The sequence below is a fragment of the Pholis gunnellus genome, assembly GCF_910591455.1.
Source record: "Pholis gunnellus genome assembly, chromosome: 8".
Lineage (NCBI taxonomy): Eukaryota > Metazoa > Chordata > Actinopteri > Perciformes > Pholidae > Pholis > Pholis gunnellus.
This window is the reverse complement of record NC_136534.1, coordinates 12,289,010-12,303,389: the sequence shown is the minus strand read 5'-3', so window position 1 is coordinate 12,303,389 and position 14,380 is coordinate 12,289,010. Positions and strand designations below refer to the sequence as shown.

Sequence of the window (14,380 nt, the reverse complement as noted above, 5' to 3'; positions counted from 1 at the left end):
TACTGATTGGACCTTCATTTGAAAGCAACAGTTACGTAAGTCAAACAAAAAGATCCAAAATCCAAATGACCTCCCCCATCTGTCTGATTTTAGTTTCCATTTTTCTGCCTTGTGCTTGAGACAAAGTGAGAGCACGCACACACACGCACACAAGTAAATCCTTTTCATTATGACTCCTACTCTCCACTTCATTTGGAAACAGTGGCTTGTTGTTTCAGGAGTTGTGATGCAGATGTCTGAATGGCAGTGCTTCACCAGAGACCAGCTGTCCAGCTCACCATTAAGAAAAGCCCCTTCCATTCATGATATTTAAAAATCATTCACTTCATTTTATAACTGCACTCAACCCCATTCGCTTACACATTTTCCAATGAGGCCATTCATTTCTTAAGAAGTGTTCAGTTATGTCCACAACACACACTTGCGATGAATACACACACACACACACACGCACACACTCCGCTCTATACCACAAGGTGTAATTACTATATCAGCCTCATTGTGTCCTTTTCACTTAGTGGTCCTTAACAGTATTTAATGAGGTCCCAAGTCATTGGACTTCGTTCCATATGCTTCAAATGGGGATTTTTATTTGGCGAGAAAATGTACCGAAGGAAAAAGAAACCTCTTCTCATTAAGCCTGTGGGAGAGTAAGTCGGTTCAACATTGGTAGAAGCTGGAGAGAGAACAGAGCAGGGCAAAGAGGTAGAAAAGAGGGAAAAGGCTCCTCTGATTGAAGGCTTTTACTCCTTGTCGGCAGCAGGTAGCTGGATACCACAGAAGCACAAAAGGCCTTTACAAATCCACCCTCAAGGCTTTTTGGAAGATTTGGACCAATATCTCAAAGAGTTCAAATGTCCCCTTAACTGAACAATGAACAGTAACTCAGTTGGAGGCCGTTTTTAGAGAAGCAATTCGACAAACAAATGTGCGTAGGCAGAATTACTTACTGACACTGAACTTGATGTTGAAAAGTTACTATTGACCAATTAAAAGATGCTTTGGTTGAATGTAGGTAAAGAGTGTGTGTGGAGAGCAAAAGAGGAGGAACGCATCGGTCAAACTGCAATCCCAAAACCCACCTGCTCTCTGCTACATCGATTTAGCGCTTTTTAAAATTTTTAATTAGCTTGAAAACTGGCTACTTGTACAACAATCCGGTTGTACACGTCGTCTCTCAACTCCAGACTCAAGTACGCATCTCAAGTTGCAAATCGGGCCGTAAACAATGAGCAGCACACGCAAAAGGAAGGATTGGCCCAGATATCTGCTGGCTACACCAGAACCCCAGAAATATAGGCCTTTGCCCCCAGAGGCCTGTGTGTCGTCAGAACATGTAGCCAGAATTTTGGAACATGTAGATTAAAGTTAATTAATGGGTCATAGAGAAACAAAACACGCGGTGGAAACCACGCCCCTAATGCCACAAGGATGTCACACAATAACTTACTCCGATTAAAAAGAAAGAGAAAAAAGTGAAAGGCACGACACATTATCTTTATCATCATCAATCTTTAAAGCAGTGAGCTGTGTGTTACATGTTCCATTGTTTCCATAAATTGGCAACAGAAACCACCATACTTACTCGAAACCACAACCACAGAAAGTGTGAACAGATGGTAGTTTTTACAGTAGGCTGTTGACTCGTCTACAGTGACACGGCTTCAACAGAAGTCGGCATAATGACTTCCTATTATGGGTCATTTTTGGCCACGGTCTTAAATGTCTTTTTAAACTCTCAATTTAAGCATTTAGCCACCCTTGAGTTTAGGTCTATGACGGCCATCACTAGAAAACCAGGCCTAAAGCAAACACAATGTCAGCTACAAAAACACAATGCTTACACCTGGAGGGAAAAGGAGTTTTTGTCTTCTTCAAACAAAGCCAACAGGAAAAACGGATGAGGTTTGACTCTCTGACTCAGCTTTTGTTTTGCCTGTATAAACATTCAATCTATTATCTTCACCACAACAATAATGCAACGCTGCTGCTGTTCATCATCATCTCCATCATCCGCTCTGAGTCAGACTCCACAAACGGTTAATGACATAAACAGGCAGCTATGTAGACACATCGGCTCTCTTTCTTAATCTCTCTCTCTCTCTCATACACACTTAACCACATACAGTATATTGACTGTAGCATCAGACTAGACGACACTGCTGATGACACACGTGCATATACACAAGCTGCTGGACACACTGCTGACAGCGGCACATAAACACACTCACAAGACAAACCCCTCCAGGTGCCAGGTGATGACAGGTACGGCTTGTTAGGGGGTGAACAGGGGAGCTTGCAGGACACTGACTCATTTCCTGTCTGCTGACGGGTGGCAGATGTTCTTTATCGTATTCTGACTTTCAGTTCCTCACATTTCTTCCGCTTCCATGTTTAGGCTCTTTAGAGTTATCTTGACGCTTGTAAATAAACCTACAGTTTGACGCTGTGTGTCTGCACTGAAATACACCTTTAATTGTCTTACAGAGTGTAACTACGGCTAGTTTCAACCAAAACTATCTCCATTACCTCAGTATGGTGTCCCGTATTTGACACAGAATGTTGGCTAAAACCCTCACCCGAACATTTTCGACTCATACAGTAGCTTAGCAACTGCACCTTTGGATTTCTCCACATGAGATGTGTGTGGGGTTGTATGAGCAGTACTCCAAATTTAAAGGGTTAGGAGTGTTGTCTGTCTTTTTAATTAGCCTCTCTAAACCACAACAGCAAAAGTGTAAGGAATTGATTAAACAGTGTGCTGTAATGTAAGCTACAAACATTAGCATGTCCTACAGTATTAACCTTACAGGTTTATTTCCAAGGCCAAGAATTACATTAGATTACAACAGCAAACATTATCTTTGAAGGTTACATGTAGGTCATTAACTGGTAAAGATGCTTATTATATGCAATAGATATTTTTAGCGTGATACCACATAGCCACGATGTGCAAAAGATTTTTTTTACAGGGTTCTCACAGCAACAACAACTCAGGGCAGAGCTTATAGGAAAGTGTCAATTTTCACTACCTGCTAGGCTGCTTTAAGCGTTTTCACACCGTAAAGAATAATATACTGAGTATTCTCAACACCACTGGCTACTCAGACAACTTGTAGTAGCAAGTCAACCGTGAGAAGTATTTGCTCACGTGACTCATGGAATGATCAAACCGGTACAATCAGCAGAACAGATAAAGGTTACTAAGTAAATAAGCTGACCTCTCCTTGTGTGGGGTATACATCTCTTTCTGGCACTAAAACACTTTGTAATAAAAATATGGAAAAACACTTTTTACATGCGAGACCATCCAGTTGTAATTACAAACACAAGTGAATTGAGCAATTCTCTAAAGGAATTTCTCATCTCTTTTTTTTATTTCAATAAAATTGCTCTCTGTGCTGAGGGGAAAATAAACGTAACACCCACATGGTTTGACTGAATTTTCAATCATCATTATGTTAAACAATAATCCAAAAATGAAAACAATGGGAGGAAAAGGAAACGAGGGCTTAAAATGCAGACAGCTGTGAACATTAAGAGCAGTTATCCTCGTGTGACCGCCTCGACTGACACCTGTAAAGCTCTCTCATTCCTGCACCAGGGACTGGTGAAGTTGTTTACCACCGGAAGGTAAAGGGGTTGCGTGTCCTGATGTTGCCATCCACAGCATCCCACAGGTTATCTGTGGGCCGTTGGCAAGAGAAGGCAGCATCTGCTGACTAAGCACGGTGTCTTTTTGAGAGAGAAGTCCAAATCGTGCATGCTTTCGCTCCTGCACACACCTGGCCATTAGAGCTTTTTATTTTTTTTTAAACTTAAGACATCTTGACAGGTCGCAGTAGGTAAAGCACAGGTGTATGATCAAATTCATAATGGCTGAATTCCACATATTTACTTCATTTTCAGGGTCTTTCCATGGCATACTGGGACACTTGCATAGAGCAGAGCTTAATGTTATTAGTAACACCTGTGCTTTTTCCTACAGTGACAAGTCAAAATGTCTGCCGTGAAAGAGGCCAATCGCAGCATCAGTCAGTTTGGAAAAGTTGTAAAAGTCGTCAGATGCAACCCCCTCCAATTGTAACGTCAGAAAAGTGTGCAGCTTTCAGACACAACTCAGCAAGCACTTTGCCTGAACCGTACTCCGGTCAGAGTGACCTGGCGCTGCGTTCTGCGGCTGAGAAGCAGGTTATATTGACAATAGTCCTTTTCTCTCAGCAGACATTTTGACTTGTCACAGTAGGAAAAGCACAGCTGTTACTAGTCACATTAACTAGTAAGTGTTCCAGTGAGAGTGACAGTGAGCCAGCACGCACGATACCAGGATTCTGAAATCAAAGCAGCTCCATGGAATTCAGCCATTATTATTTTCATTATCTACACCTTGGCTTTTTCTTTTGTGACAAGTCAAAATGTCCTCTGTGAAAAAGGCCTATTTGCCACACGACCACCTACCAAAGAAAAAGCGAACAGGTGTGACTAATAGCATTAACAATGGCTTTGTTCTATTCAAGTGACCACAGGTAAACCTGATTAGGCAGTGGTCCAGGTGGACCTCATTAGCTCACATAACTATCTCTAGTGTGGCTCTCAAGTTGCAGTGCACTGTACAAGCTATACACTAATTTGAATTAGCAATATTCTGTACAAGTACTAACTGTATACCGTCAGAATGTAATTAAAGTCTTACTTGTGAATAACCAATTATTCACCGTCAAAATTGAATTGAAGTCTTACTTGCTGCACCACCTATAATGGCACTGGCTGTGGTTGCTAGGAGCTTTGTGGCGGAGCTGCAGAACCCTGACTGATCCCCGTAGGGAAAGTCACTTTTGACTTGTCAAGACTGCATGCTGAGCCACAGAACAGAGCCAGCAAAGAGCCGGCGTCTTGCTCAGGGGACTCTTTAACAAAGCGGATGCTCTCTGACATGGGGGCTTGAACTGAGATCCTCTCAGCTTTTGACCACTGGGTCATCCTGCTGCACTCGTACAGCCTGCATCAGTGAGTGCTCACTGCCTATTATACATGAATTTGTTCTCCATCTTCATAATGACTTTCCAAGACGGCCCGTTGGTACTACAGTAAAAAATACACAGATCACAAACATGCACATACACGGTCTCTTGCATACACACTCACAACATCACTACACACACACACACACACACACACACACACACACGCACAAAGTCGCACACTTCTCCCCCATGAGACATGCACCATCTCTCCTAACAGCTGGATCCAATGTTTCCTCCTGATCTCCTTCCTCATGTAACACAGTCTTTCATATCTTAGAGGGTGGCTTACACTCAGCAATAAAAAAAGAAAAAATAAAGGAATAAATTACAATTTTTTACATTTACATTTGAAATGAAAGTTAACATGCTGGGCTACGTGTAAAGAACCTTTCACACCCCCAGAGATCCCTGAAACCCCTTTAAAATACACTTTCACTTTTTAATATTCCTCTATGTTTCACTGCTTTGGCAAATGCAAATTATTTCTATTAAATTGCAGTTGTGAGGAACTTCTGTCTCTCCGTTACTATTAAGTTAACCCTCGCTGTCGTCTTCATAATCAGCCTCTTAGCCTCCCTCGTTAGCTCTCCTTCTGTTCCGTCTATTTCTATCTCTACCTCTCAGCACTTTCCCCATTAAATTCACATTTCAGCTACGACCCCCTCCCATCTCTCTCTCTCTCCCTCGTCGTCCTTGCCTTGCTTCATTCCTTCTCTCCTTCTTTCTTATCTCGGTAGGTTTTCAGCTGGGACCTGAATTTTCCTCCGCAGTAGAGCCCCTGTGTCCCCCTGGGAAGTATCATCACCATGCTCACATGTGTGTATTTAAGTGAGAGTGTGTGTGTGTGTGTGTGCGTAAGAGAGGGAGAGTGAGAGACACTTTGTTCTAACTGTCTTGGGTCCAAGAGTGCTAACAGGAACAGGAAAAAAAATACTCAGAAGTGGGCACTTGTGTGCAACATTTTCTGGTGTGTGAATGTGTGTTTTTTTGTGCTTGCAAACTTGTGCGTGTGCACATGTGTGTGTGTGTCAAGGGGGTAGAATGTTCATCCTGCCTGCCATCAGCCCAATTTTCATTTTCACTTTTGGTTAAAAACCACTGCACAACGCAGACTTGGCTGTACTGCTCACGTGAACGAGTTGACAGCAAGTATGTCTTTACACACACACGTGTGTGCGTGCGTGCGTGCGTGCGTGTGTGTGTGTGTGTGGCGCCTACCATGATTCTCCCATGGCACTTCTGGTTGCATAACAGTTTCCTTCTAAATCTCAACTGTTCTTTTGTGCAAAAAGGCAGCCAGTCATTCACCTGTTTCCCCAACTACGGAATAAACCTAGGGCGTCCTACAAAGTTGCACTACGTAGGCTACCCGATTGGGTAGAGCGCTGCAAATTAAATACATTTGCAGAGAAGACAAGTTTCACTTCAGTTTTGTAGCCTGGGAGACTGTTTGGCGACAACAAATTCTGACTTAGTAAATGAACAGGAAAACACATTGGGTGAAATGAGATATGGATAAAATAACAATACATTGATATTAACCAGTAACTCTTGTCTTTGATGGAAAGTAAATCACATCTAACAGCAGAGGTTTTCAATCCCAGGCTTCAACACTCAAGAGCCCTGCTGCTTTCCCTCTAATCAGGGAGTGATTTGCAGCTGGGACGCCAAGTGAACGCAATCAACTGGCAGGTAGGACAGAAAAGTTGCAATACTCTGTATGCTGAGGACTAATGACCTGCTGGATGACATGCATAAAACAGCACATGAGGGATGAGAAACTCAGCCTTTTATAAGGCATGTTTCCTTCCCTGAAGTATTGGGCCATAAAAAATGAGGCAGAAAACAGAAGGACTTTGGTTGAACTGAGGTCCACAACTCATACCTTCACTAAAAGATATCGATATAAACACTCACGTGTATAAACACCTTATCTTGTGGGATTTCATAAAGTGAGTTGGGTCATGCATGCGGTATTCCCTAACCCACATACTTCACCTTTGGGTCCCCTCTTGTTTCTTACACACACACACACACACACACGCGCATGTCTGTCCAGCCTGCCTGCCTACCTACCTTCCAGTGTCACCTCTTTCCCGGCCCGTTTCAGCGCCTGCACAGCCTCATCGTGGGTCGCGTCCCGCAGGTTCACACTGTTCACGGACAGGATGGCGTCCCCGACATACAGAGCCTGGGTCTGGTCCGCTGCGAGTCCCTTGAATATCTTACTGATGAGGATGGGCATTTTATTCTCCTTCCCACCTTTGATGCTGATCCCAAGCCCTCCGACCTCCTGCTTGGTCACCTTAAGGCACCGCTTTCTGTTGGCGATCGCCTCCGGCACTCGCTCCGGGAGGTCCGAGAACGCGGTGCGCACAGTTTGGGGACCGTTGTTGGAGTTGGCGTTGTTGTTATCAAGATAAGATCCGTTGGTAACGCCGTTGGAGTTGACGCTGTCGTTCACGTTGTCGTCAACGCAGCCCTCCTCGCAGCTTAACGTGAGCGCTTCCTCGTTTAAGTTGACCAAAACTTTGTGCCACCGTTCCCGCACCAAAACCTCAAGAAATCCACTTTTTTGGACTCCGAATGCACCTGAAACTCCCGTCGTTATTACCACCGCCATCTTTGGAGCATTTCTTTAAAAAGACATGTGATTTTTTTTTTTTGTTCTCCCCCAGCACGCTCTCTCACGTTAACTTCCACTCTGTCTCCCTCGCAGTCAGGCTGGACTTTGCCTCCTCTGAAGTTTTCAGCGGGACTTGTCAAGCGTCCCAACCAACCAGCCCGAGCCCTTTCGGCGCAAGCTGCTCCCCGCTCCGCCCGCCCGAGATCCTATCTGCTGGGTGGAGTTTGCTCCCCCCGCCGTCAGTCGATGCCATCAGATCCTGCATGCACAAATATGTGTTCATCATTTTTCCCTGGACGTTTGGGACGTGACAGTGACACGCGACTAAACACTACTTTTACAAATCCATTATTTTGTATCCATTGACTCGTATCAGGTTGGTCATAATAATAGAATTATATACTATGATTTTAAAATATATGGATGTTTAACAACCTTAAAAGGAAATTAATGTATATTTTTGGGGGTAAATCCATAATCTGGTTTTGTGAGTCATTAGGCCACGTGTATCTGAAGCGATGGCAGAAAAAAATTGGACCTTTTTATGGTCAGCTACTTTAAAACATGTCTTTAAACAAATAGACTAATCTCAAATATAACTAGAACTGAGTTTGCATTCTTCAAATTCCCCGTGGGACTCTGCTGAACGTGTCAACACTGCAGACGTGATACCGGTTATGCGCGTGCAGGAATGCGCCTGTGCCTGTTTTGATGTTTCCAGAGAACGAGCTGTTTTTTTTTTCAGGAAGCTCTGACAGCTCTGGAAAGACTACTTGCAATGATTTGCTCTCCATCACTATTATTATTATTATTATTATTATTATTATTATTATTATTATTATTATTATTATTATGCAGGCCCGTGAGGGTGCAACTAGTGTTATCGTCACTACAATGCCTGGAACAGCTGTGTGACGGTTATGTGAGTTCGAGCCCCGCGAAAGACTGACAGGGAGACAAAAGCCATGATGCAGCTTCAATCAGCCACATGATGATATCAGAATAAAAAACTACGAAGCAGCTGCTGTGAGTGACTTCAATCAGGACTTCAAGTGTATTGAAGTTACAGCATTTTGGATGTAACAACACATAGATCTATAAATATGGCTTTTCTTTTAACAGCCGTCCCTCTTGAGCATGTCCTCATGCTTTCAGTATCAAACGGCCTCACACAGCTATTCGCAATGTTGCTACGACACCTACTGGTGACTCTAAATTCATGTCTGTGAGGGTCAACAGTCCTGGCAATACGGTAAAACCATAAGGAACCCTCCATTGGTAAACAATAAGATACACAAGGGTCATTTGTACGAGGTGCGATCAAAAATTAACTCACTGGATTGAAATATCTTCATGTTGTTAGATTTCATTTGTTCCAAGCTTTGTGCTCACATTTCTGTATTGATCTGTGAGGATCAATCTTTCCGCCCTGGTGCCATTAAGATTATTCTAATTTATACACCAACCCAACTTGTATCTTGAACATTTTTAAATCATAGGCCACCAACACAAACTGACCAGCCTTCCTTAATTCCCCAAAACATTTTGTGATTTTGTAACACATAATACCGTCTTGCTTTTAAAAGATGCTCGGAAGTTTGAGTTTAAAACATATGTTAAAATGAATAAGCGTACAGCCAAGCTTCTTATCAAGAAGCATAATCACCTCTTTTATATGTAAAAGCCTGCATGGAGATTTTGAGTCCAACATATGAGGAGGCGTCAGAAACCAAGATATGTATGTAGTGTGTTTGCCCTTTGAGCTACCCTTAATGCTTATAATTGAGTTTACTCTGTAAATGTATGGCCATAGGCTATTTGTTATTAGTTTATTATAATGAATTTGAATTAAAAATGTCTAAAACAACATCTGGGAACTTATATTTAAGGACATATGTGTAAACTATGAGAAATAAGAGCATCATATCATTAATTTAATATTACACACACACTGTGTGTGTGTGTGTGTGTGTCATAATTAATCACATTGTGTAATCACAGGAACATATAGTACAGGCATGCTGTGAAGGAGACACACTTCCTTACTTGCCCGCCTTCTAAACTACAATGGATCATTACTAGTGAGCACCAAAGAGCGGATTTATTTTGAGAAAGAGACTGAAACAGAAATACGAAGAATTCTTTGGCTTAATGAGGTGTAGGAGCTACAATTGATTTTTGCTTTTATATGGAAATGAGCTATCAGATGAAATGTACATTCTTTGTTGTGGTAATGACCTTCAAAACCAACTAACAAACAGAGAATGCAATCTTATTAAATGTGATGGTATTTAAAGGTTGTTAATGAACCTTTTTTTTAACCCTCATTCAGCACTTGTTTTTTCAATGCAACAGGGAGCAGCTGCACAGAGAGTTATGCTCGCTCACAATCACACAATCACACAATCACACATGGGGTTTGTGTTGTTTGGTCTGTGGACTGGCTTTCTGCAGTAGTTAAGAGAGTGCAGTCTTTTGCTCAAGAGCACTGCAAGCAATTTAGGATATGTCAGTTTTCAGAGATAAGGCTGGAGAAATATTCCTCTCCCATATTCTGCACCACCATATTCTGTGTTCTTTCAGTATTTCTAGGTGCCTTGTAGAGTTTATAGTTAACAAAACAAACGTTCTGTTTAACATTTTTTTTTGCAAAGCTCGTCATTTTTGCATGGTTTTACCCCATGTTCACTCGCTTCTGGTCTTCACTTGCATTTTCTTACCTTTGTTGGTGCATTGCTACACTTCTTTGTGCGACGCCATCAACTGTCAATCAGCGGAATAGACACTTACACTTAAAAGAGATCTTTGTAAAACAACTGCACGGCCTCCACAGGCCGATTGCCAAGTTCTGTATTGGTATGAAACGTTGGTGAAGCACATGCAGTTGATCTCAATTGAGAAAATACTGGAGGGGATGACTGAATGGGGTTGAATGTGACAGATGTGCTGCAATGTACGTATGCAATGTATGCAGTCCCGCTCCATGCCTTACATGCTGGAGTCATGTGAGAGAAACACGTTGAGGAACTCTGAGAATAAAATCCAAAGGTGTCCACTTAAGGCAGAATGCACAATAGATGGGGCAGGTCGGTTCACTGGGGAGCTGATGAGGGGATTGGGAGCAGGTGTGCAGATGGGTGTGGAGGTCAGGTGGAGATGCATGGTTGGAAACAAAGGGGGCAGGTAGGGACAGATAGACGGGGTGCATTAGTGACTGTTGGCAGACTGACAACATGAACAATAAAAAATATGCAAAGATGCTGTGAGTTGGCTGTTGCTACAACATGTCCGTGCTATATTTGCCCACATAATGCCATAATGCTGAGTCTTTTTATGATGTGCAAAGTAAGAAAGGCTCAGCATTACATATTCAATGTCAGTGTAAATACAGGAATTAACAAATGACCACACACAATGTTTTTGTCGACAAAATGTACCTGAGCTCCTACAATATTCTTTCCTCACACACAGAGGAATGATTAACAATACTCACAACATGTATTAGATTTGAGTCTCACAGGGAGAGGCCAAATACCAGGACTTCAGGGTTCCACTGGTTTGGCAGCATCTTCGTAATGGCTGCTGCTGGCATTGTTAGACTTCCTGAAACGAGTTTCCAAAATCCAACGATCCAATCCAATCCAAATGTACAACATAATAATGATATAAAATAAACATATAAAAACACTGGTCACTGCTGTCCCAACCGCTGGTCACACAGGTCCTACAGACAGGGAACGATGGGAGATTCTTTTTTTTATTTTGCATACTGCAAAAAAAAGAAATAATAATGCATTGCCTGAAACTAAACAGCCGTTTTACTGAAGAGAGAATTTTGATTGAGTGGATCTGTAATTACACTGACACATAAAAGTGACGCATTATTATTATTATTATTATCTGTATAAGCAGAATTGATGCTCATATTTCATTTAATGACATAAAGAGTTAAAAGTAGCGAACAGATGGGTGGAGCATGATTCAGGGGAGGAGCGGCACCATTGCATCATTTATAGGGAAATGAAACCAAAGGAAACACAGTTCAGTTCATTTGCAAACACAGATCGATAGCAGAGCAGATCATTCAAGAAGGTGAAGTGAAACTCCATTGGTAATGTACATATACTTGATAATATTCTGGTATTGGAGAGTACTCATAGCTTTGTATAACATGTAACAAACTTTGTACCCTTTGTTCATGAAGTGGACCACAATAGTTGCACATAGGAGTCAAAAAACATGAATGGTTCTTGGTTTTAAAACCTCTCCTCTCCTCTAGATATGGCCACGGGCTGCAGCTTCCTGTCTGAGGATCAGTTCCTGTGCTCCATCTGTCTGGAAGTTTTCACTGAGCCTGTTTCTATTCCATGTGGACACAACTTCTGCAAGGCCTGTATCAACAGGCACTGGGAGGACAAAGAGTGTTGGCAGTGTCCCCTGTGCAATGAGAGGTTCAACAAAGGGTTCAAACTTCGGGTCAACACGGAATTCAGGGAGGTCGTGGAGAATTTTAAGGAACATCATGCCAGAGCTGACAATAATTCCCTGGCCAAACCAGGTCAGGTGCCATGTGACTGCTGCCTCGACAACAAGTTAAAAGCCTCTAAAACCTGTTTGGTGTGCTTGACGTCTTATTGTGAGACACACCTAGAGCCTCATCTGAGAGTTGAGGCCTTAAAAAGACACAAACTGACAGATCCTGTGTATAACCTGGAGGACCAAATATGCAAGAAACACAACAGGATGTTTGAGCTCTTCTGCAGGAATGACCAGACATGTGTTTGTGTCCTGTGTACAGAACATAGCTCCCATGACACGGTACCTTTAGAGGAAGCCTTTGTAGACAAGAAGGCTCAGGTGGGGAAGAAGAAGTCAGAAGTACAGGAGAGTAAACGTAGGAAGAAGGGTCAGAAGACAAAATATGCAGTGCAGACCAAGAAGGGTCAGAAGACAAAATATGCAGTGCAGACCAAGACGAAAGACAAAGATAAAGCAATGTCAAACTGTGCCGGTGTGGTGTCGAAGCAAATGCAAGTTCCTTCCATTTGGTGGATTCCAAACCTATTCGATAGTAGCGGTGTTCCTGGAAACGTGAACGTTTCTGAAGGGAGATTCTACCACGAGGTTCAGGCTGAAGGGTTCACCAGCTGGGATTTAGGAGTAGTCAGAGAGCCGATGCGTGGGATAAGGACATTCATACCTAACCCGAGGAATGGAAACTGGGTCATAAGGTTAGGAACTGACGCCAACTGCACGCCAACTGCACGCAACATCCCCCTCCATTTGTTCTGGATAAAGGAACCTAAGAGAGTCACGGTGTTGGTAGATTATGACAACGGAGTGGTGTCCTTCTATGACGCCGACACCGGAATCCTGTCCCACACTTTTACCTGCTGCAATTTCATTGATATGGTTTACCTATTCTACTGCCCCATTCCAGACAGCAGGACACACAGGCTGCAAAATAAGGTCCAGAAGATAAAAGCTCAACTTCCAGATAACACAGTGGTCTTTTGTTGTATTGTCTTTTTCTTTGTATTATATAGTTTTATGTGAATTGTATAAACAAAATATTTTTTCTAAATCATTAAATGAAATAAAAACTATTCTCCTTCTCCCGCCAGTCACAAACTGTCACTTAATCAACTAAATAATAAATGTTCGTATACAGTAAGTCTGTAAATCACAATTCATGTTGTACAAGTTGTAATCATGACTTTGTATGCTTGTTTTTTGATTTTGTGTTGAATTATCAATAAATGAGTTCACATGAAGTTTACATCTAAGAGATGTTGGTAAAGTCCTTTCTGAAATGAAACGATTTAACATTTCTGATCACTGTAGTGACGATGGTGACAGAGGCTTTATTCAAATACACCACTAGAGGGAGCGATCTACTTACCCTTCATACAAACAGCAGCCCGCATTGCCCATACCATTAAGATAGAGATGTCAAAATACATTGAAAGTCTTTATTGTACACGTCTTAATGCTTGAAAATTAGTAACTAGAGACAACAACCAAAAGTTGCTTCAAACACAAATTTAAACTAAACAGGGAAACTGCACTTCAGTGGTGAGTCGATCACACTGGTGCATTAATGATTAATGACAGCATGAAGTCCAAGGGCAGGTTATCGGTTTACTTTTAATATTCATTATTAGCCCCAGTGTCTTTTCAAAAACTATCACTTGTGGTTGCTGCAGTAGGGATCCCACAACAAAACCTTGTGTATTTAATTAGACTATTGGTCACATGGGGAAAATCCAGGGATTACACTGCAAGAATTGCTCATAGAGAATGAGTGAATAGAGACGACTTGCATTACATAACAATTTTTCTTCTCAAGTTCAGGAATTTCCCCTCTTTGACAGAAAGGGTTTATCAGTCAAACACTTTTAAACGTCAGATTTCTGAATGCCTTCTACCTTCACAGAGCAGCAACAGACTTTGTTGGAAAGAGCAGAGTAAAAAACTAAAACATCAAACAGCCGGCAAACACAGCCAGGCTGTGAAGTCTGTCATTCATTCATTGACAGTCAGCAGCGCTGAATCAAGACTTACGCAGAGACGGCTGAATGATACGTCCTGTCTCTGTCTGTCAACGAATGAGAGGAGAATGGATTACAGTCAGCATCCATACCAGACCAATCTCTCACACAGATGATATTTTACTCACACGGTACAGCAAGGCCGAGGGAAAATCTGAGCAGCATTGGAATGTGAACAA

At 42.2% G+C, this 14,380-nt stretch overlaps 2 protein-coding genes across 2 annotated transcripts in view; one reads left to right on the top strand and one right to left on the bottom strand.

Moving 5' to 3' along the window:
* The window catches only part of sntb1 (syntrophin, basic 1), a 35,469-nt gene extending 27,743 nt beyond the window's left edge, over window positions 1–7,726 (bottom strand). Inside the window, exon 1 of the mRNA XM_079163935.1 lies at window positions 7,101–7,726. Coding sequence (XP_079020061.1) covers window positions 7,101–7,647 — 547 coding nt within the window. The 5' untranslated portion in view covers window positions 7,648–7,726. The remainder of the gene's footprint in view (window positions 1–7,100) is intronic.
* A 3,970-nt stretch (window positions 7,727–11,696) lies between these two features.
* LOC306699528 (nuclear factor 7, brain-like) lies at window positions 11,697–13,310 on the top strand. Its single transcript, XM_079164162.1, has 2 exons — window positions 11,697–11,742; window positions 11,930–13,310. Exon 2 carries the CDS (start codon window positions 11,932–11,934, stop codon window positions 13,204–13,206), a length of 1,275 nt encoding a protein of 424 aa, XP_079020288.1. The 5' UTR covers window positions 11,697–11,742; window positions 11,930–11,931; the 3' UTR covers window positions 13,207–13,310.
* The last annotated feature ends 1,070 nt before the right edge of the window (window positions 13,311–14,380 follow it).

Bases quoted from the DNA above. Each gene is read 5' to 3' on its own strand.
- LOC306699528 (XM_079164162.1), top strand. From the start codon at position 11,932: ATGGCCACGGGCTGCAGCTTCCTGTCTGAGGATCAGTTCCTGTGCTCC.